Below are 24,891 nucleotides of genomic sequence, written 5' to 3'. Positions count from 1 at the left end.
AAGCAGATGGTGGAACTGAATGAAAGATCAAAGACTGACAGCAAACGTCTCTCACGTCCTTATGCAGCAGGTGAAAGCGCTTTCAGCTCTAATACACACAAGCTGTTGTGAAAGATGCCTGACCACAGCAACATAAAACACAAACCCCTGAGCCATGTTAGAGCTTTGATGGTGCAGAGGGCAGAAAAACCGAGTCCCAGGGGTTATCGAAAAGAGTAGGAAGAAAACAGACAGATGTCACACAAAATAAACAGCATTAAAAAAAAAAAGGACAAGACAATGAGGCACAGTTTGTATAAAGTCTATTTTTTATTTTATTTTTTTCTATTCTAAATGTATTCTTAAAAAAAAAAACTTGCTCCTTTTAGACTTGTACTCTATCCATTTACTAACTGCTTGTTTTGTTACAAAAAACAAACAAAAAACACTAGCTTCTCTATTCTTTTTGTATTCTATCTATTTGTTTTCTTTTTATTTATTATACAATTAACAAAAAAAAAGGCCTCTAACACTGGCTTGCTCTATTCTTTTTCTATTGTAAAGCACTTTGAATTACCACTGTGTATGAAATTGCTATATAAATAAACTTGCCTTGCCTTGTATCTGTTTTCTTTTTATTTATCATAAAAAAAAAAAAAACACTTTCATATCATTGCTCTTTTGTTGATTTTGATTGCTTCCATTGTCCTCATTTGTAAGTTGCTTTGGATAAAAGCGTCTGATAAATGACTAAATGCAAGTCTGTGCTCACCAAGTGTTTGTCAGGTGTGTTAATGCTCAATGAATGGCACCCTCGTGTGGTGTAGCGGTACATGTACATTCTGGTTATCTTACAGTGTATAAATCTCAGTGAAGTGTTTATGTTTTGTGCCTCTGAGTATATTAAATCCCATCCAATGAAATATCCTCTTTTAAGTCTTGAATCTAATTTTGCTTCTTATTTTCAGAGTTATCCAATATATAATTAGGTAACCCCACTAACTTTGTGGGGAAAATATTTCCAATAATGTGTGATATGAAATATTTTTGTATGTTGTGCCAAATGATAATGTTTTTTTTTTTTTAAATGTTGGCAACTGCATAAAAATGCCCTTGATAACCAAGTGTGGCAGTTGTGTTTTAAGGCTCAGGGTAATTCGAGCTAATTTTTGCACCTAGGATTTACACCAAGCAGGTAGCCTACTCATCAAGGAATCATTAGTTTCAAGTAGATACTTATCTGTGAAACCAAAATACAACTTTCTTTTCCACTGTCTAGACCTCACACCAAAATTTGGTCCTCTTACTCGCCTTTGGATAATGCAATGTGAGAGTAAGCACGTACATACAGTATTTTATTGATTTTCGCTAATAAACATGGCATATTTTTTGCAAACCTCTTTTTCAGTGAGTTGTTGGGGTGAGACTATACACACAGGGTGTGTGTGTGTGTGTGTGTGTGTGTGTCTGCATGTCATATATAGAACCCTTTAGAATTTTCTGACCCAAAAGATCATCAGATTTCCTTAAAGTAGACAAAGAGAACCCAATCAAACGCAGGGTAACTTCTAAGCAGCTAAAGGCCTTTCTCACATTGGCTAATGTTAATGTTCATGAGTCCATCAAAAAATAGAAAAAAAGATCTGCACACTTAATCTCTCTTTATTCAAAAAAATGTAAAAGTAGCAACGTTTCAGTCAAAGACCTTCATCAGGCAAACACACATAAAAAGGCAACAGCTCAATAAGTACTCAGATTCAAACAGAGTTCCAATTGATTTCACCTGTTAGCAATCACAGTCAATCGTGTGAACAGCTATAGTTTATCACAATTGAAACAAGACAACCACATTGAGGCAAAAATGTAAAGGTGTTTTTTTCTATTTGCAGCGCGTTGAGCTCTCTCGGCCACCTCAAAAACAACATACTGCATTATAATCATAGATAATATGATGAAGTACAGCTGTTAGTCGCTCTGCTAGGACATCTGTGTGAACTTGAGAAGAAATGAGTTCATACATTCACTAAAAATCAGCGACAAGTGATTGAACAAATGTCTAGTTTTGGGGAAAAAAGCTATCAAGAAAAGGGCACTTGTTTTAATATTTCCTTTCCAATGCAATACAGTTTTGAGGGCACTTTAACGCTCATAAAGATTTTTTTGAAATATTAAGCGAGTAAGCAGCAGCTCCAGTTTCTACATGACTGATACATCCACACGTCTCTCCAGAACAGGTTTGAGAGGGGAATATGGGTTTGGAGAATCACAGCCCAGTAGTTGACGTGTAGATGATTCCCAATCCTGGCCGATCTCCAGCCTGCTGCACACACACGGATACTGTCTGTCCGCCCGGCAGGCCCAGGCCACGGCCCTCTTCACTGCCTCCCAGTACATCGGTCTGAATGGAGAAGAGCAGAAAGTCACGGACCGCATGATCACTACACCGCATGAGGACGTGTGCTGGTACCTGGGCTCCTGGGACTCTTTTAGTCGGAGGAGAGACTCGAGCAGCCGTCCCTCGTCCAGCTTCTTCACCCGGATCAGCTGCAGCACCAGCAGAGTCGCCACCAGCCGCAGAATTTCAGCATGAGCCTTCACACCTGACACACAAAACATGCGACTGATTCTGACTCACAAACTGTGTCTGAAAAATCGGATTATTTTAAACTATATTCAGATTCAGCCTGATGCATACTGCACTTTAAACTGGAACACAAGATCTGGGTCAATATCACTGTAGGGTGCCTTTTGGTGTCCTGTACATAACTCATTTGCCATGATAACATAAAAATGACTATGAACGGGTGTGCTATATTAAGTTTTTATATTCATAACAAAAGCATAACTTGGCTCTTTAGATACATTTTCTAGATTTGTTTTAGTTTTGTGTAAGAGGATGTGTGTTATTATGTCCCATGCACTGCTCATTAAATTTGTCAAATCATAAAATTAAAAAAATATATATTTTGTTAAATAAGAGATTACTCAATTTGAGTGTATTGATCATTTGGTAATAAAAAAGAAGAATTTGTCCATGTCCCTGGAATGGTTGTCCACCCTGTCGTATTGGGGAATCCGCCCCTTTAAGAAAAGGCCGTCCCCTTTAGTGACATCAGGACAACAGATTTTTTTGTCTCTTCAGTGGCGGGAATTTCAACCGCTGAGGTGAGTAAGTTGGTGACATTTCAATTGACAAATTTTCTTCGGAGTTTGCTTACTAGCTTAACCTGTCCACCCTGTCGGCATAACGCATGCCAGAAGTGATTAGAATACAGTACTTTCAAAATATGTAAGTTTAAACATACCAAATTATCTTCAACAACCAGAATAAATATTTAGATAGTCACAGTTTGTTGTAAGCTAATATGCTAATTAAAGCTCAAAATATCCAATATATAAAATATACAGCCTATTAGACTCAATAGATTGGGCATAAACATGACATAAATGGGGGGGGATATATATCAGTGTGATTGAGGATGTAATTATATTATTTATAATTATTATATTATTTTTTTAAATAAATCTGTTTAGGAAAGGGACATCATACTTTTCAGAAAATATAATTTGCATCTTAATTTTGCAATGAAAACATATTTAACAGTAATATATATGTCCATAACAGGGTGGACATATCTTATGGTTTATGCTTCGAATAATGGCCCATAATTATCTAAAAAAATAAATGTGTGGGAGCTCAGCTAAAATGTTTCTATAGTACTTGAGTATCTATTTATGATATGACATAATGCGAATGGGAAATTAAAACCAAACGTTTTGAGTATTGTGAGGGTTGAAAGGCACTCTATGGTGATATTGACCCATCTACTGTGATTGGCTGGTGTTACACAGTAAAGACACACAGGTGTTTTTCTCAGTCTGTCTGGAAACAGTCGTGTTCACAAGGTACATATGGCACCTAAATGGCCCGTATGAACAACTGTCTAAATGGGCAGTTCTTGCAATATGGACAAGACCAGCAACAGGAATTTAAAAAGATCTTCTTACCTAAGGAACGGATGCCTTTCTCTTGAAGGAAGACATTTGCAAAAAAGTCTACGTCCAGGTTAAGGAAGCTGCTCAGCCTGTCAGTGCACTCCCAGTATCCGTCCTATATCCAAACACATCGCATATGTTCATATTCCCCCACACATTTACATACTGTATAAAATCTAGTGAATTAAATAATGTGTAAACACCTCATGTTGAAGTTTAAACAGCTCATTCCAGGCCACTGTGTCTCGTTTTTCCACTTCTTGTCGGAATAGTTGTATCTGTTCCTTTCGCCGTGCTATAAGGGCTAAGGAACCAGGACACAAACGCTTATTGCTACTTCTGAGGGAACCACGAAAGCCACCAGATGCAGTGGGAGAGGGTGGTGGAGACACTGCAGGTTCAGCAATGGCAATGGAGCCACCAGCCCTTCCCCTCATGAAAATAGATGCGTCTACCCTGCGAGAAGTAGCAGGAGCGGGAGCATGGCTTGGAGTCATGGACATGACACGCCGAGATGAACGAGGAGGATCTGCACAGACAGGAAGATCTGAGGCATAAAGCTCAGTGGCAAACCCTGCATCAGCAGAAGGAGGTAAAATCCGGCGAATATTGGAGAGAGATTCTGCTGAGGGACAAGGAGGCATACAGTAGGGAACCGGGGAGGCAGCTAGAGGGCGAAGCCTGTCACTCATGGAGGAAGCACCACAAGCAAAAGGAGGAGGAGGAGAAAGCTTGCTAGCCTGGCGGACAACTTCCACTGGTATTTCACATCGCCGTCTGGCTTTAGGAATGGGAGCAGCCTCAAATGCAAGCTTAGCGGGAGGGCGAGGGGGAAGTATTAGACTCATTTTTTTCAGACAGTCTCTGGAAGCATTACTGCTACTTTCAAAACGTGAAGTATGCCTGGAGCTACTGGAGTCAGGAGGAGGAAAAGAGCGATCTGCAGATCTTTCTTTTATAAACTTTTCAATATTTTCATAGTCCTCCTCTAAATCATCATCAAGTTCAGCTGCTGCACAAGCATCAGAACACATATCTTCATATGTGGAGCTACTGAGCCATTCCTCTGATTCCATCTGAAAAAAAATGAAAATCGTTGTTGTGAATACTAGAAGCCGAATGATGTCAACATTTATCACTACATTACAGCTTTAATAGACCCTTTTGTTGTTACCCATACATCTTGAGAACTACTACTATAATGCGTAGCCCTCAGCTTCAGCTCTTCAATCCAGCCCATATATGGCAAAATATCCACATCCTCCTCTGAAATGATTTTAGGAATATCTGTGAATCCGGTGTCAAGCTCATTTTGTTTCTGCAAAGAGCAAATGAGAGTATTAGTTGGTATTTTGAATTGTCATTCAGTTAAAAATGGTACACAGAAATTAATTCATGGCATATTTTACTTATTCTACCTTTTTTTGTGAAAAAAAAAGTGATTCCCTGTGTGTACAGATGTTTGCTTTTTCTTTATTGTCAATATTAAACAATTAATTTATGTGTGAACTTTTATTATAAATGGCATGACTGACTAGATACAAAACATTGTTAACACTTTCTATGAAGCCCATATTTATAACACATTATAAGGGTGTTTTTAAGGCATTAAAATGAATGCATAATGCATTATAAAAAAAAACCTTATAATATATCACGAATATGCATAAGAACAGTTTTAATGTATTATAATATTGACTTATTTGTGGTTATAGCTTTTAAGAGTATGATGATTTATAACACACACTAAACAAGTTGCATCCACTTAAGTAATAACCACAAATGTGTAAGCATTATAATGTATTATAATTGTTGTTATGATTATTGATAAGATATAACATCTTATAAGGTTTTTTATAATACATTATGCATTTATTATAATGCCTTAAGAATACCCTTATAATGTATTATATGGGCTTCATAGAAAGTGTTACCAATATATTTTTCCAGATTTATTTTTAGATCCTTAAATTAGCAGCAATCATACCCTCTCTTCAATGGCGACAAAGCTTGTGAACTGGGACAAGATAGAGAACTCTTTACTGAGCTCAATGATGTAAGACTTCAGCTCTGCTTTCTTCCCCTGATAAAAAACAGCAAGTAAAGTTAATAAATCTGCCAGTTATATAAAAAATATCATCATGCAGCCAAATATTGTACCTCGTGTTCTGCCTCACTGTTAGCTAGAATGCCATCTTCATAGTCTCTGATGATCGCTCTGGCTGTTAATTTGTGAAGGAACTGCACATGAACACACACACACACACACACATCTCTTCAAACGCCTGATAAACAATTGATAATGTTTCAGATCATATGAAGTATTTAAGATGTTCACTCACAGTTCCCTTTGTCTTTTGTAGTTCTGTGGTGGACACCATTGTTTTGATCTCTTGTCCACTCAAATCACCAAACAGTGTGGCCTAAATGAATAAATATTACACAATTCAAAACAAATCAACACACAAATAACTGGGCAATTCAGCTAAAACATACTGATATTTTACAGCCTTTATAACATTATATAGTTATCTTGATAAACCTTGCTCTGAGATTGCTTCATAGGCTTATGTTTTAGACAGTAGATTCAATGAAAATTTTAATTTAAAAAACTAAAATTCTGTTTAAGTCTAGCTTAAAATAATTAAGGCATGTTTTGCACACTGTTGGTTACTAAATTAAGAATTATATTTAATTATTTTCATTTATTATATGCACCAAACAAGGTTTTTGATGTATCAATACATTCTTAATACTTCTACATTCAGTCTTCATAAACATTTTTCAGTGATTGAACAAATGAATTGTTGATTTGGAGTTTTGAATCAATTCATTGAAACAGTTTGAACTGATTAACAAAAACTAATAAAAACATACCAACTCAATCTGTAACACTGAAGAAACACTAAATTTACCACTACATTCATGATGTTGCCTAATTTTTATTGTAAATATTTAATATATGACCTAGGGGTGGGCGATATGACCAAAATCTTACATCACGATATGAGTAATTTTATATCACAGTAACGATATATATCACGATTTAGTTTTTTTTTTTTTCTTTTAAAAAGGTTTTTAGGATATTAAAATCTTTGATACCATAGAATTTCCATAACCCTTGTCACCAATGTCAATATCAAACTAATTCAAGCCTAAAAAGAGACAAAAAAACAACAACCTCAAGCTCACTGAAGATAAATAAACAGTCAGTGATGAAATAAGGATAAGAAATTAATTGCAAGCAATAGGACAAAAAACTAAAATAAATAATGAACACTACATACTATAGGTAGACATAATTAGCGAGGCAAAGCAAACACACACCTTATGAGGTGCAAGTTGAAGGAAAAAATATGAATCAATTAGAGAACAACTGCACACTCACTTAAGCATATTTATTAACCAACGTTTCGGCTAGTAGCCTTTTTCAAGGTATCATAGATATAATATACACGTATATATATATATATATATATATATATATATATATATATATATCATTATTATTATTTTTTTATTTCATCTTATTAAAATTACAAAAATGATTTAGTCATGAGCAGTACGAGATTTTCTCTCACTGTTGTTTGATTAATATGAATGGCAGACAGACGAATATTGGACAGCTTCCTCTTTAAGACCGCAGTCCAGATCCAATATACTGTTACATGTGCGTTTTCTTTTTCAGCTGTTTACTCTCTCTTAAGACCTAAATCACTGTGTTTATGAACTTACAAAGCCGGGGTTTTATGATGCATATAAGTGTGCTTATGTAATCGTTCAAAGCCAATAAAGCGGCAAAAAATGTGTGCTCCTCTCACACAGAAACAGAGACGGCGCACACATATAGCTCTGTTGTTTGTGTTTCAACAGCTTAAAATTGGTTGTTTTAAAACAGCAGTTCTTAAAAACACGTGTCCATGCTACAGATGTAGTCCCTCGTTTAGGAACGAGCTCCTCGTTTTGTCCCGGCTGGTTGTTCTCCTGCTCGGAGCCCCATGGTGGCGTGTAAGATCGCAGTCATCCAAATCATGAAAAAGTATTGCCGTAAACAATGTATTGTTTAACGATCACGAAATAAACGATAGAGTATAATATGAAACAATAGACTTTTTATTTCATCCATCCGATATATATCATCATATCGCACGGCCCTAATATGACCCATTCCTAATAACAACTACAATAAGTAACAATGCAGTTTTTAAGTAAAGCCTGTCTACCTGAGTGCAGTGTGGCACAAGTCCGTATATGAGAGTGTGACAGTCACTGAAGAGAGCGTGAAGCTGTGAGGGGGCTTGAACAGGAGGCGGCGCTCTGGGATTAAACTGCTGCCACTTCACTGCCACTGATCTGCAGCCTGGAGACTCCATACGCTGAACCTGAGCGCGCACCTGAAATTACCCACAAATCTCGTCAACTCAAGCCTCAGACTCAAGCTGGCCCATATTGTAAGGATAATGCTTCCTTTCAAGTTATTAAAAACAATGCAATAAAGAGTGTGATTCACCTTTTCTGCCCAAGTGTGTTTCATCTTTGTGTCAAAAAATTCATATGTTCCTCCACCTGCCTGAGCCAAAGCTCTGAGCATATGACGATTAGCTGTCAAGCTACACAAACACAAACACAATCAAACTGTGCGTTCAGAAACTCAGTGTAAGTGAAGGAGACACATAAAGAGATTTGTTTAAGGCAGACCTGAGTCCGCAGGTGAAGAGGCGCGTGTGGCAGGAGTTTTCTCGGACCAGCTGTAGGGTCAGAGGCTGGTTCTGAACATGTCCATCAGAGAGCAGCAGCATGTTCCTCGTACCCCGGCCGGGAGGCAGCAGACTCAGGCTCCGGAGAGGCCGCCACAGATCAGTGCTGCCACCAGAGCCGCCACACGACTGAAGAGAGGAGAAATGCATTGATACGCAAAGAAACTGAGATTCAGAACCATCTTTAAACATTTGCAAACTTTACTCACCATAATAAATTTTCTGGCTGCTTCAGATGCTTCTTCTAAGGCACTGGTGCAGGAAAAGCTTCCCTGTAATCTGTAAAAACACACATGTTCACTGTAATCAAAAGAATGAGGGATATACAAATGTCCACATGATGATCAGATCAATAAAACAATATCAGACAGTTTCAGTGAGCTCTAACCAGTGCTGAAAGAGATGATGTTGATCTTCACTGAGCGGTTCAGAGATTTGAGGACTTGAAGGGCAATCCTGCGGGCGTTCAGCATGGTGTCTCCCCGCATCGACTTGGAGGAGTCCAGAAGAATGACCACATCGCTCACACTGGACGGACCTCCAGAGCCGGACACCCCGCTTGACTTAAAGTCTGGATAAAACACCAACATGCAGGCCTGCAGGGATCAGATCCGCATCAGTGTTCAGTTTTGTCAGGGAGCGTAAGATGGAAAGTGTCAATCATCGTGTGCAATAACCGTGACAGACAGGAAAACACATTTGAGTGATCATTTCTTTACCTGACTATCTTTATCCGGATGGTTCTCGACACACATCCTGGGCATATGGATATTAGAAAGACTGAAGGACACCTGTAACCCTTCAGATCCCAGAGTCTGTCCCGGTAACGTGCTGATCACTGCCTTACAGTCTGTCCTCTGAACAGAGAAAACACTCATACTGTTAATATAGGCTATTTTCGTGTTTTAAGTATTTTTGTAAGACAATGCACCAAAGTGAATTGATAACCTTGGTTTTGATGCGGTGTGAAGAGCTCAAGTTGATGATCTCATAAGGCATTTCAATGGACATAGACAGAGAAAACTCCCTGAAGAAAGAGAGAGGGAACAAATCAAAGAGAAGATATTGAAGATATCAAAAAGATATTGAACATTTCGATCAAAACCATACACTAAACAGAACAATGCAACAACCTTGTAACCGCTCCATTAAGATATTTTGTAAATTTCCTACTGTAAATATATCAAAACGTAATTTTAGATTAGTAATATGCATTGCTAAGAACTTCATTTGGACAACTTTAAAGGCGATTTTCTTAATATTTAGATTTTTTTGCACCCTCAGATTCCAGATTTTCAAATATTGTCCGATCCTAACAATCCATACATCAATGGAAAGCTTTCATATAATGTATAAATCTGAATTTCGAAAAATGACAGTTTTGTGCTCCAGGGTCACATATGTGGTTTGCTACATAAAATAATTGGCCTTTATATTGTTACTCATCAGCAGGTGCATCTTGAGTGAATTTCCCTGTGAACTCTCCAGCGTTTGAGATCCTCACCCCTCTGACTGAAGCTCCGTCACACCAATCTTTTCAACAGTGGCCTGAAATGCAACACAGGTGTAAGTCAAAACACTAACAATCAAACAGGATTTTAAATACAGTGACAAAAGAGCGCCGCACCTGAGTTGTCTGATTAAGAGCGGCTCTCTGTTGCCATGGCGCCACGCTGCCAGACAGTGAGAAGACTATAGAGCCTGATCTGACCACCAGCTCAGTGATGAACGTCACCTTGATCAAAACCATGGCTCCAGGAGGAAGATTCCCCACGCTGATCGTAAATACATCCTGCCTCACATAAATGCATGACCTTAAAGAAACCTTCTGATACATTATCACACACACACACGAGCTCCAGATCAGTTACAGTAACTCACAGGTGCATCCTGGTCCATCAGGTAGGCTCCATGACCTTTCTCTATGGCTTGCTTGTACTCCTTACGAGCTTGCTCTTTTTCCTTTACCTACGGGACAAAAACAGACATTAAAAATGTTGAGAAAGAGGCTGAAAAAGCAGAGACTGCATTTGACAAATTCTGAATGACTCGCACCTTTCCAATGACGTGTTTTCCATTGATAAAGGCTTCAAATCCACACACCGCTGCCGTCTCCTCCAGTGGAAACACATACTTCGCCTCAATGGGAACAGCGCTCTGGTTTGTGTAGGTCTGAAATATGATGACCTGGTGGAAGTTAAGGATGTGGTTAGAGTTGAGAAATATAATGTAATACTGTGGGTCTATGGCTGTGGCAAAATGTAAGCCAAAAGAATTAAACTAAAAGACAGACACAAATCAAACAAATCAAAAGACCACGCTTTGATTTGTGTCTGACTTTTAGTTTGTTAATTCTTTCGGCTTTAATTTTGAAGTTCTTGTTATGCATGTACTCCCATGGTCTGATTGTTCTAGTTCTGGTTCATTAAGCGGTTTTGTATATCATTTTGTTCTTTTAGTTAGATTGCATATCTTTAAATTGTACTTCCGTATGTGAAAGCCTTTAATAATAATTTTTGACTGTATTCTATTGTTTTTTTTGTTTTTTTCAGTTTATAAACAGTGGGCCTCATTCATGAAACATTTGTAAATATAGGAGTAAATTCTGAGTAATTTGTGTATAAAACGGACCTTCCTGAATACTCTCCTCTGGATTCACAAAGGCTTCGTAAACGTCCGATTTGATAGTTAAACATGCGTATGTTAATGAATTCCAATCATTCATAAATAGGGCGTATGTGCACGCTCATTCACAATTAGCATAATCCCCGCCTATGAATTACAGCTGCGCAAATTGTGTGTCCAGGAACGCAGTGGAATATTCTGGTCTACTTTCTCAGATTTGGCTCCAGTATATTGCATAAGTGCAAAAAAGACTAATAGGCCATATGCCTAACAACAAATATTCAATAAGGTGTGTCCACCAAAGTGTTTTTAGCCAGCTGAAAAATGTCAGGCGCTCTTCTAAAAACAGCCAGATGGTGGCGCTTGAGAATGCTTTGGTGGCACAGCGTTTTTCCAGACGCTTTGGTTACATTTAGCAGACGTTTTTATCCAAAGCTACTTACATTTATAAAGTTGCAGTTTATAAATTTCTATCGGCTCTCGCTTTCCCTGGGACTCAAACCCATGATCTTGGCGTTGCTAGCGCCATGCTCTACTATTTGAGCTACAGGAAAGCTGTGATAAGGAATATCCACAGCAGTAACGTATTACTAGTATCTGATTTTGAAGAATATCACTGAATATAAAAATGCAATATTAACTTCTCTATTGTTGTACGAGTAGGATGATTGGTCGGTGTGGTATTTGTCCCGCCTCCTCCTTTGATTGGACGGCTGGGTAAAAAGTGACAGTGACAAGTGCTGCATTTTACCCAAAGCTAAACAGTTTCTCAACTTTTTTAGCACCATTTACTCGTCGTAGGGAGCAGGTGTACATTTCTGTCATACCAACTAACATTTTGAAAATACGAGCATTTTCATGAATTCGAAAGTTTACGTCAGAACGGCTTTACCAACGATTTACACACAAATCCGTTCTGCTCGTGTTTCATGAATGAGGCCCAGTGTGTTTAACATGTAAGAGAAAAAAATGATACTTTGCCAACTCTTCTCTCACACTAGCGGTCCACCGCTGTAGCATCATACCTGACACAGCAGGTCCATCAGCTTGCATCTCACATTGACAGCCTGTAGAGGAAGTTTCTGACCACTGCTGTCCAGCAAACCTGCGTTCATCTCCTCCAGAGGATTCTTAGTGGACTCCAAACCCTCACTGTCATCACTGGACACTAAAGAGACACATTCACACAAAACCACTGATGAATTTAACAACACAAATCATAGCATTCAGCTTCACAGAGCATCAGATATCTATCAGATATCTATCGCCCCACCATGTAAAAAACTTATTAAAAGGGATTGTTAATTTAACACAATTAAATGTAATTATTTTAATTTTAAACAATACAATTAATTAATTCCTATCCTATGTAAATTCTAAAATGGTTAGAGACCAAGAGACCACATGACTGACAGGTAAAGCAACCAATCACATTTCGTTTTTTGCTGCGTCATGTTTAGGAAATGAAGCCACAATGACAGACCAGTGTGACCAGAGTCTATGCATGAATATTACATTTTCACTTCAGGTGATCCTGATAAGCACTCATCGTCACAGTTGTAAACACGGCATCTTTGTTACCAGACGGAACATTAAAGAACGTGCCACATACGTCTCCCAGAAATCCTGTTTAATTCAACCAATCAGATGACGACTTCGAAACTCCTGAAGTGTTTCCAATTTTGTGTGACATATGCATCAGACATTTATCCAACCATCCGTGGGTGTGACGTCTGAGACTGAGACTAAACTTTACTCACAGATATCAGGCGTTGTGTCTGTGAGCTCCACAGAGGTGTTGATTTGAGGCAGGAACTCTTTTAACTCGTCTCCCTCCAGACTGTACTGCACCACATACTTCAGTCTGATCTGCTCTGTGTTATAGACCACAAACTCACCATCCTGTCAAAGATACACACACACACACACACACAAATGCACATCAGATCCCAAAAACACAAGCAGAATATTTAAGTACACAGAAAATGAGTAAGAAAAGCACCTCAAATTCAGAGCGTCTGTTGGGAGAGCGCTGGACTCCATGAACACTGTGGTAGTCGTCAGGAGCACTAGTCAAAGTGGTGTCTTTCTTCAGCAGGTCCTTACACCGACCCAACGCCACATCACACACCAACAGCAGCCGAGAGCCGTCAGTCACACTGGGCTTGGAGTATTTCACACTAGTCCTTTAACACAGAGAAGAAACCTGCTGACCGGCTAAAATCTCCAGCTGTCATCATGATAATGGATTCACATTATTAATAAATCTGTTATATTAAGAGATGACTGAGTAATGCTGAAGACAACTGACTTCAGAGAGTCACTGAAGTAGATTCCTCCTCCAAGATTCCCGATATCCGTCCTCTCAATCCCATGCTGTTCGACTCCAACCCTGGGCAGCAGCAGACCTCTATAAACAATGTTTACAAAATTTTAATTCACTTTGTGCATTCATTTTCATTTATTTATTTATTTATTTGTTTTTTTTTCAAAACGCAGTGTGTCTGTCTTCACTTACCTCACCACAGTATATATGTGACCCTGGAGCACAAAACCAGTCTTAAGTCGCTGGGGTATATTTGTAGCAATAGCCAACAATACATTGTATGGGTCAAAATTATAGATTTTTCTTTTACGCCAAAAATCATTAGGATATTAAGTAAAGATCATGTTCCATGAAGATATTTTGTAAATTTCCTACCGTAAATATATCAAAACTTAACTTTTGATTAGTAATATGCATTGCTAAGAACTTCATTTGGACAACTTTAAAGGCGATTTTCTTAATATTTAGATTTTTTTGCAACCTCAGATTCCAGATTTTCAAATAGTTGTATCTCAGTATCCAAATATTGTCCGATCCTAACAAACCATACACCAATGGAAAGCTTATTTATTCATGATGCATAAATCTCAATTTCGAAACATTGACACTTTAGACTGGTTTTGTGGTCTAGGGACGCATATATGGTATGTGACAGACATACTGTAAGTGCGTGTGCTGTTTTGTCATTGCATGTAAACAAAGTTTTTTTTAAGGATGAGCTCTCACCGTGACAGTATTCCAACAAAACTGCTGGGACTAGTGGAGTGGAGGAGGGGTTTAATGTTGCCTAAATCCTCCATAAACAACTGAAGCTCCACCCCTCTGCTGACACGCAGTATCTGCTGAATCTGAACAGGCCTGTAGTGCATATAAGATTAACATAATTATTTAAAGACATACTCTGAAATATATTCATGTTTGAACTTCCGACCACAATCAGCACAATCATGTTTACCTCCCCTGAAGCAGCTGAGAGACAACATGAAACTCAGGGTTTTGTGGTGGAACAACCTCAATGCTGCACCTCAGAGCTCGATACTTTCCCAGAGACGAGGGGCTTCCCAGAGTGGCCTCGCTCACATTTACAATGTCTCTGATCAGCTGGAGACCACAGAGGAGCGAAAAGAGTGAAGAGGTCAGATCTGCACTGTTGAATTAAAAAGCCAAATTCATCTAACAATATCTCCAAATGTGAAGGAATTTCACTCAGCATTTGATTTTAATGTATTTAAATAGTATAATCATTGTTTTACAGTAATTTAAAAAAAGAATCTATGTAGTAATTAGTAATGATCTATTTATATAACTGACAATGATTTTTAAGAATAATGAGAATTACAAAACAACAAAAAGTAAAAGAATCCAGTAATAAAAACATGAAGACAATGAGCTTAACTGTCATGAAAATAATTATTATACCAAAATCTTAATGATCCTAAATAAGGATCATTAAATGAACTCAACTCATGATGTGATGCGATTCACAATACTGATACTCTTTCAACAAAATGAGATTGAGGACATATTATAAATGAAAAGGTGTTCTTTTATTATTTCTTAGACAAAATTCTGTGCATTTGTTTGTGAAATGGAAATGTCAAATAACAAAACTAAATTGAAATTTTCAAACAAATCACAAGTAATGCAAATAAAAGAAATATTTTCATATAAACAAAATAAAGCTTTTTCTCTTTCCATTTAAAATGAGAGGCAACCACTGTATATTAATCATGATTCAAACAATGCTGCATGAGCGGTTTGTGTGTAATTTTGAAATTTGAAGCAAAAACAGAATGATCTGACTTTTTTATCTTTGTGAAGTATTACAGCATGAGATGTTTCCTTGGTTACTGCTGCACTTATAAATACCATTTCAATATGCATTACACATAGATGAGATGAAAAGAATATAAACCGCCAATTGTGTCACAATTTGCTTAATATCTCAACCAACTTGAGTTACCATATTTTTAGCGATTTTACACCAGCTTGGCATGCATCGATACACCATATTCCTAATTTTATACTATAATTGATGTGTGATACCTGACAAAGGTCCAGTTTCTGAGACACAAGCTTGTGTTTGGAAGGAGGGTCGGTCATTCTGAGGGGCAGAAGAGTGTTGACCTCCTTCAGCAGGGCTTTGACTTCATCCTCTTTCTCAGTCTTCTGTGCCTGCAGTAACAGTCCCTCCACCCTGCTCACCTGCGGCAGCACAGAGCCAATAAACACAGCGTTAAACAGCGTTAGATTCCTGTCAGCTTCTTTACTGATGATCTGCGCTCATTCTCACATCATTGAGGCTGATTCTGGAGACAGGGACTGTCAGGATGTTATTAAGGGAACCGAGAGCTTCGGTCCAAACCAGCTCCACAAAGACACCAACGTCCCGAGACAACGTGCTGCAGTTCAGCTTCTCCTCCAACAGCAGCTGCCAATCAAAAGAGTGAGCAATTACTTCTAGGGCTGGGTATCGTTCAAACATTTTCGATACCAATCCCTTGACATCGATACCGGATCCTGATACTTTTTTCGATACCAATTTTATGAAATCAATTTAAACAAGATTACATTATCTCAAAAAACTTTTGTTTTATTTATTTTTTTCAGCTTGCTGACATTTAAAAAGACTCAAAGACTCATCTCCTGAGCCACTGCACAAAGGAACAAAACCTATCCAACACAATAAATCAATTTGAATAAAGCTCAAATAGTTTTCAATTTACACATCTGTTAGGCTATGTTTACACTAGTGCGTGTTTGTTTTAAAACGCATAGCTCAGACAGAATCATCATTTCATTTTCCACTGATTTACTGATGAGCATTAGCAGCTTCCAGCACTGTCTGCCTGTATATATATATATATATATATATATATAGGCCTAACGTTATATGACTTCTCTCTTCCGCAACTCAGAGGAAATAACATAATTCAGCAACATTACTTGGCCAAAACACACATTAGATGGCAAACGGAAGTTATTACAAACACTCGATGGCGGTTTAAAGTGAGTTTTGAGTAAAAGCGGGAATATAAATCTTATTTATTGTCTTATGGAGAATGATGCTACAGTGTGCATGAATGGTAAAGTAACGCACACTTTCGGTTGTGTAGTATGGATGAGGATTGCTTTCATTTTAAATCAAAAACACACCAGTGTAAATGTAGCAAGGGTGTTGGGACGCTTTCACACTACAGCCTCACGTGTGAGCCACATCTCTGAGTGTAACAGGTGTAACCCTTACCAAAAAGTAGTTTACTTCATTAAGTATATTTAAGTAAGGTTTGAGTATATTTGTAAGTATACTTTATGTAGTAAGTATAAAAATATCAGTGTACTAGTAGTATACTTGTAAGTGTACTATTTCAATACTCCTTGGGACTAAATTGGCCTACTTTCTAGTATATAAGTGTATACTTGAAGTATACCAGTAGTACACTTTGAGTACACAACTAGTTTACATCAATGTTTTTAGCTGGTACTGCAACTATACTAAAAGCGAACTTATAGGTATACTAATAGTTTACTAATTAAATACTTGTAGTAGCATTTTTAGTACACTCTGAAGTATTGTCTCAGTAAACCACTAGTTTAGTAGTTTTGTACTGCAAGTATACTCGTATGTTTTCTTTAAGTGAACTTTACATCATACTTTAAGTATACTACTATGTCCCTATTTAGGTATTAATTTGTATATATTTTGTTGTATGAATATCTGAACATACAAAACATCAAAAGAAAGAACAGGGTATCTGCTTGTAAATAAAAATATTTTATTCTAGCTTCATACATTCTTTTTTTTTTTTTAAACACTTGAATGTGGGTCAGTTTCATAAATAAAATATAAATAACATTTTGAACAAAAAGCTGAAAAAAAGTCTATGAATTGGATTCAGAATGATAATCAAAACGTAGATGGAGCCGATCAACACCCCAAAGCTTGACAGTCATTACTACCTCTTCATTGGTTGATATTTTATTCCATGACGTTACACAGTTTTGATGCTGTTTTATGTCTGATGCTCGTGTTAGATTACAATGTGGAAGTATCTGTTGTTTTGGTTTCTTCTTCACTTGTGTTTTTTTTTTTGGAAATTCTGTACAGAAGATGTGTACTAGTGCCCCCTACCATATAACAATGAAAACACGGATTCTAGGAGCACAAGTATAGCTCAAATATATATTTTAATCATATTAAGTATAAGTCAAGTATACTTTAAATGTCATTTTAAGTATATTTCTTAGAAGTACATAAAAAGTAGACTAAAAGTAGACTTCCCTATTTTTTTGTTTAAAGGAAGTATACTAATAGCACACTTGAATAAACGTCTTTTTCGTAAGGGAAACTAGTAGGTGTGTTCGACATGATGCGAGATATGTACCGCGAGATATAGATAGCGGACTGCTCCGTATGCTTTCGAATCACTCTCGCGGCTGTCAAACACTGATCGATCTGCGCGGTGCCACTTCTAGTCGAACACACCTAGTGCTGCAAGCTTATTGGCTCACTGACGTTGACGAGATTAACCCCTTAGGTATCGAATTTTGGAACCGAACAAGACGTTTTTTGATACTTAATGGTATTAAGGCAATTCGGTCGGTGCCTAAAAAGTATCAAACTCGATACCCAGTCCTAATTACTTCAAACCCATTAGTCACATGTTATACATATATCAAATGAATAAAAACAGATCTGTGTTGTGTGTATCTAACCTGCTGAAGGCTGTAGGATGCCAAGCGGTCAACCTCAGGTGGAAGCGTGTGTGTCTTCGTGAATCCCTCGGTCTCCGTCTCCATCATCAGCTGCTTATATGCTTCCACAGCGTCTTCAGACGTCACGCAGAACACAAGCTTGTCCTGAACCACTGTGGTCTATAGCGAGAGAGAGAGAGACCATCACCGTCACCACAAGACAAATTCAGCACCTCCGTCACCATCTATGATTCTAGAGATAACAACATTCAGGATGATCAAACCTCAGCTTCACGCAAGACTGAACACAACACGCGATACTGCTGGCCTGCTCGGCCTTTGGCACTCTGCAGCTCCAGAACACACAGAGCCTTGGGTTTGACCTGAAACACAAAAACACTTTCAAACAGTGGTGGGTGCTAATAGAATCAAGAATGTGTTAAATGGGTCATCATACTGTACATTTTTCACTATTTATTTTATTTTACCCCTTATGTCCACAAATAATTTTATTGTGATTGATGCATGAAGTCACCCACCCTCTCAAAAACTGAATACTTGGCCACTTGAAAATATGAAGGAAATTCAGGCAGGCCATGGTCACCTTCTTTGTAAACTCTGCATAGAGTAAATGAAAAGAGGTAGTCAGGTAAACAAGAGCCCCTTTCGCACGGCTTTAGTTCCAGAACTAAAAGTACAGTACTAAAGTACTGGGACGATTTTGCACGAACTATTTCCCAGTACCATTTAAAGGGTTGCATTCGCACCGACAGTGGGTACTAAGAAGTGACATAAGCCGGTTGAAAGCGACGTCATTTGTGCGCGGCGTTCAACAACGAAAACAAAGAAGAACAACGTTAACAACAGGAGGATGGAGGACGCTGTGATCGGAGCTGTGTTTTTGTTGTGTCTTGCGGGGATCACAATAATGGACATGGAATGTCGACGTAACTTATACGTCAAGCGATTGAAAGATTGGAAAGGAGTTCAAAATGTTCAAAAGTGCCTGCACTTCAGCGTCCGTCCATCTATCGCTGTTCTCCATTCTTGTGAAATATAAGTTAATGCGATGTTTACACAGTATGTGTTTACACGGAGTTTTAAATCATGGCGGGTGAGGGCGTTTTCGTACGCGTTTAGCCAATCAGCGTACACTTACGTCACGATAGTTCCTATGGAACTGTTTTAGACCCTACTCTGAAGTAGGAGCTAATTAGTTCCTCCAAACGGAGTCCCGGGAACTAAAACAGTTCCTAGTTCCCACGGTGCGAACACGCCAAAAAGTGGGTAGTTCCACAATTAGTTTGGGTACTATGAAAAGGTTCCTGCGGTGCGAAAGGGCCTAAGCATATCTAAACAGTACAAGTGCTGCAGAAACTGATTAAAAACCAAAAACTGTTGAACAAACTCAAGAACTGACAGTTACAAAAAACCAAGAGCACACCTGAACCTGCCAGGACGGGGTCCACCCTTCTGAAGAATGTCAGCTTCAGTCTTTGGGAGTTCAGGGTGACCCTTGAACGTCTCTTTTCTTGGTATGTGTGTTGACACTTTTATCTCTTTATGGTGAAACAACATAATGTCAACAGTGCCACGAAAATACATGGTTTAATCTCACTTAACACTCTCATAACCCAAATATAATGCCAAATACATTCTCAACAAAAATGTACTGCAACACAAAACCAAACATATACAAACACAGAACCAAACGTCAACAAATAAAACTAATCTGGCTGTGACACTCTCATCTGTTCTGTCCCTTTGACTTCCTTTCACATCTGATGCAAGTAAACCTTACATTATCACTTTAGACGAACAACTGACATCTGTTCTACCGAAGAGAGACAGTGATAAAATACATTTACAAGGTAGTGCTTGTTTGACAACCACAATCTGAGGAAGTGCTTTGAATAAAAAACTAAACCAGGATTCTTGATCACAGTGTGCTAATACAACCACAGAAAACAAGCAGTCTTCATGAACTCCTACCTGAATTAGGGAGGAATTTAGAGGTGTGATATGGCAGCTGTGGGGTCAAATTATGCTCCGTCAAAGGCAGGAGATGCCCTTGGTCCAGACAGCTCCACACATACTGCGTCCCGACCACTGGGATCTGCAGCTTCTGGATGCTGCGCTGCCGGTTACTGCTCAGATCATTCACACTGCTGGTCACTACAAAAGAGCACTGGAGGAGATAAACAGAGGTCAGCTCTGTACAACCATTCCACTGATAAAAACATTTTGGTGTCACTAGCTATGTTTCCATCACCCTGCTTTTATGTGCATTTTGAAGTATCGCATTAGAAACGAGTGATGGAAACGCTTAATTTAGAATAAAAATGCCTTAATTCACAAAACAGTTTTTGCGCTCGCTTGAGGTGGTTTTTGACTTGTGCGAAAAAGGGTTAATGCGAATAATGGGAGATGGAAAAGCATTTTGCGAATAAATTCTTCCAAGCGCTTCTAAAAAGTCATATGACTTTGCGCTATGGGACGTAAAACCTGACTAACCAGTGGACCTCATTCCACAGCATCTGAAATGTTGTTATGGTCATTCGGAAATGCCCGAGCAAAGCCTGTCAAAGTATTTCTGTATAATTGCCTCCCAGAACTGTTCCACGACTGCGTTCACAAATCAATGAAAATTATTATATTCTCCTAGTTTTCTTTGTGATATTTAGTGCCAGTTTATCAGGAAGTGATGATTTTGTTCTCTTTGACTCTTTAGATGGAAACGGTGCTTGTTCGCAAATGTTTTATGCGAAATTCCAATTTTGCGAATTTGTTAATTCCGCAACTTTGGATGGAAACCCGGCTACTAGCTATGTTATGATATGTATGGGATATCGCATTAAAAAAAAAAAAAAAAAAAACGCTGGATGGAAAAGCCAAGATACGCATATATTCAATGCGCATAAATTCTAAAAATGCGCATTAAAAAAAACTTATGCGCTCAACTACTAGGGTAAATTTCTTATCCATTAAGAAAACACTTTTACCGAATAAATTCCTTAATGTGCATTAAAAAAGACACGTAACTTGCAATGGGACAGCATAAAACTGGAGCAACCAATGGACCGATCTCACTGCACAGCATCTGAAATGATAGTTTCGTCAAAGTGCTATAATTAACTCCCAGAACTGCGTTCCCAAACAGGCTCCGAAAATAAGATAACATTGTCTGTGCGCTCTGAAGCTCGTAATTTATCGTATAGCCTACACAAATTATTATATATTCCTTCTCCTACTGCAAAATTATTATTTTTTCTTCGCGATATTTAGCGCAAGTTAATCAGGAAGTGACGATTTTGTTCTCTTCAACTCACTGGATGGAAACGATGCTTTATTAACCCTTGTGCGGTCTTCATTTTGGGTTGTGCACTTATGGTCTTTGGGGTCTCTGGAGACCCCAGGCAACAAAACGTAATTTTGTAGCAAGATAGTTGGGTTTTTTTTTATTTTTGTTTATTAATGTTTTTACTCCACATTTGTGTAGTTTTTGGAGGATTTATGATATTGTTTTAAATTTATATAAATAAATTAAAAAATATTTTTTATATAGGTTTTTATACAAAAAACAGCTTTTTATGTAAATTTCACTTAATAATTTCTAACTTTCATTCATGGGGATAACATGGATCATTTGATATGGTTTAGTGTAAAATTTTTGTCCATATTTTGGAAATTGCAGTTTCAAAAGTAAAAATTATCATTTTTACCACTAGATGGCTGCAGAGCTCCACTATTTACTATTTGCTATTTGACCAACTGAAAGATATCTTTTCACAAGTTTTTTTTAGTTGGATTCATATCTACATATTGTGAAATCACAATTATAACAATAAAAATGATTTTTGTCAAAGTTTTGCATTTTTAGAACTGAAAAAAAATCAAATTTTCAATAATGTTACATTATGATTCAAGATGAACAAGATGTTACAAAGAAAGGTTGAGTCTTTAGAGTTCATCATTTATTTCAATCATCTGTGTTTCATATAATTTTCAAAGTGTGTGTTTGTGGGGGGTGATTGCGTGTGCGTGCATTGTCGATGTGTCAGTATCACCAATTTGATTGGTGATACTGAAAAAAGAGCAGTTTTTTTTAGTCTCACAAATTTATTCCTCTGTGTTTGTGTGTGAGACTGTATGTGTGTTCACAGCATGATCATTTTGCAATATTGGAAGTGTGACACTTCATTTCTGTCCATGTGTGTTCTGTGTTGTTTCTGATTTTGAGGATGAATTTTGTCCATTTTCTATGCGGGTCTCTTCAAATAAAATAATCCAAAATGCAAAACCACCACAAAAATAAATTGGTGACACTGACACATCGACAATGTGTGCGCGCACACACACACACACACACACACACACAAATAAATTTGTGAGACCATAAAAACTGCTTTCTTATAATTTGTCAAATAAAATAATCCAAAATGCAGAACCACCACAAAAATAAATTGGTGACACTGACACATCGACAATGTGTGCGCACACACACACACACACACACTTAAAATTATATGAAAACAGATGATTGAAATAAATGATAAACTCTAAAGACTCCAACCTTTCTTTGTAACATCTTGTTGAGGTTTGATTCAAATCATAATGTAACATTATTGAAAATTTGATTTTTCAGTTCTAAAATGCAAAACTTTGACAAAAATCATTTTTATTGTTATAATTGTGATTTTACAATATGTAGATATGAATCCAACTGAAAAAAAACTTCAGAGTAAAAGATATCTTTCAGTTGGTCAAATAGCAAATAGTAAATAGTGGAGCTCTGCAGCCATCTAGTGGTAAAAATGATAATTTTTTACTTTTGAAACTGTAATTTCCAAAATATGGGCAAAAATTTTACACTAAACCATGTGAAATGATCCATGTTATCCCCATGAATGAAAGTTAGAAATGTGGGTCTTTTATGAAGTGAATTTTACATAAAAAGCTGTTTTTTGTATAAAACCTATATAAAATGTCTTTAATTTATTTATATAAATTTAAAATATATCATAAGTCTTCCAAAAACTACACAAATGTGGAGTAAAAACATTAATAAACAGAGTAAAATTACATTTGTTTTAAAAATATATATATTTTGTTAAAAAATTACATTTTGTTGCCTGGGGTCTCTAGAGACCCCAAAGACCATAAGTGTAACTTTTTTTTCACACTAACATAAAATCAAGAAATCATTCCAATTTTATTTTTTATTTGTAGATCTGGAAAGTGTTGACGACCGTACAAAGTCTCATGCCATTTGGAAAAAGAGAACATTTTTTTTAAATTTAGCAAACTTCATTTGCGGGTCAAAAAGACCCCGAAGAACGCACAAGGGTTAAATGTTTTATTCGATAGGCTATTCCAGTTTTGCGCAAAAGTTTAATTCGTAACTTTGGATGGAAACATAGCTACTGTTATTGCTTCTTTTTTTAAGCATTATTGTTGGTTCCATTCATATGTTCCTGTCGCAGCAACAGAAAACCAAGAATAAAGTGTCTGTATTTTATGCAACTTTGAAACCCAACTTCTTACCTAAATAATAATTAGCTTTAGACAGAAGAGACTGAAAGGTTTTAGAAGGGGGATGAACACAATACGTACCTCTTTGTTGATGACATAAGAGATGTTTCCTCCATTCTCCAGAAGAGCTAATCTCAGTTTATTCCTCTCCTCAAAAGGCACACTTCTCACATCCAACACCACAGTACAGTTTTCAAACACTCTCATGGTGCCACCAGTGTCTAAACATGCCGAGAAAAGAGACAGAAAGACTAAGAAAAACGGAAACAGTAAATAACAATCATAAACCAACACGATAGCGTCACTCTATTTCCGTATTACCACACAGTAGCCTACACATACAAGTAAACATCTCGACTATTCATTACATAAATCAGACCGCTTTAATAAATATATTGATATATAAATGAAACAAATCAAACGATCTTTCTTTTGATAAAAATCAATTAAATACTCGGCTATAACGCAAATCCTGCAGCAGTATAGTGTTGTCATGTCATTAGCAGATAGAAGAGTATCTTACCGCAGACAAAGTCAGAGTCGAGTGACACGTTTAGATTTTAAGAAAATACATGAAGTAGTAACTAACATGCAGAGTGAAGTTCAGTAAACGTGCTTCCTGACTCATACATACAGTAAAGACACGCCTCCCTGAGATAAAAACATCAGACGAGCTCCATCCAGTGGTCCAAACACAACTTTTTAAAAATTAACATTCGATCTCCTTAAAACAAATAAAAAAACACACATTTTATATTTAATAATTAATTGTCTCATTTCTGTTTAAGACTTAACTCACACAGGAAGCCTACCACGTGACCTAAACGCATGTCATACATAACTTACAGTAAATGCATGCAAACACAAGCAGAGCGGCGCTGCATCGCTCCAACCAGCGGCTCCTGTAGCGGGATGATCCCGGTGATCCCTCCCTTTCCTCTGCCCCATCCACTGAGAACACGAAGCAGCGGATATCAGGGA

General features: G+C 37.5%; 1 protein-coding gene across 1 annotated transcript; it reads right to left on the bottom strand.

Moving 5' to 3' along the window:
* Window positions 1–1,625: 1,625 nt before the first annotated feature.
* On the bottom strand, window positions 1,626–24,863 carry LOC131547424 (protein mono-ADP-ribosyltransferase PARP4-like). The gene is given in 35 exon segments (XM_058787964.1): window positions 1,626–2,377; window positions 2,447–2,579; window positions 3,988–4,090; window positions 4,179–5,051; window positions 5,150–5,293; window positions 5,963–6,058; window positions 6,136–6,216; window positions 6,318–6,398; window positions 8,199–8,369; window positions 8,486–8,585; window positions 8,674–8,861; window positions 8,942–8,988; window positions 8,991–9,011; window positions 9,121–9,328; window positions 9,452–9,589; window positions 9,681–9,759; window positions 10,237–10,280; window positions 10,360–10,524; window positions 10,614–10,700; window positions 10,788–10,919; window positions 12,383–12,525; window positions 13,118–13,259; window positions 13,360–13,543; window positions 13,669–13,767; window positions 14,410–14,541; window positions 14,639–14,784; window positions 15,730–15,888; window positions 15,977–16,114; window positions 18,400–18,558; window positions 18,663–18,761; window positions 18,918–18,996; window positions 19,823–19,937; window positions 20,371–20,566; window positions 23,992–24,131; window positions 24,757–24,863. Coding segments are annotated over 34 exon segments (5,010 nt in total). The 5' UTR covers window positions 24,118–24,131; window positions 24,757–24,863; the 3' UTR covers window positions 1,626–2,175.
* Window positions 24,864–24,891: the final 28 nt, after the last annotated feature.

The sequence above is a fragment of the Onychostoma macrolepis genome, chromosome 09 (genome assembly GCF_012432095.1).
Source record: "Onychostoma macrolepis isolate SWU-2019 chromosome 09, ASM1243209v1, whole genome shotgun sequence".
NCBI classification, from domain to species: Eukaryota; Metazoa; Chordata; class Actinopteri; order Cypriniformes; family Cyprinidae; genus Onychostoma; species Onychostoma macrolepis.
The sequence above is the reverse complement of the archived record's forward strand: the minus strand, read 5'-3'. Positions and strand labels throughout refer to the sequence as shown.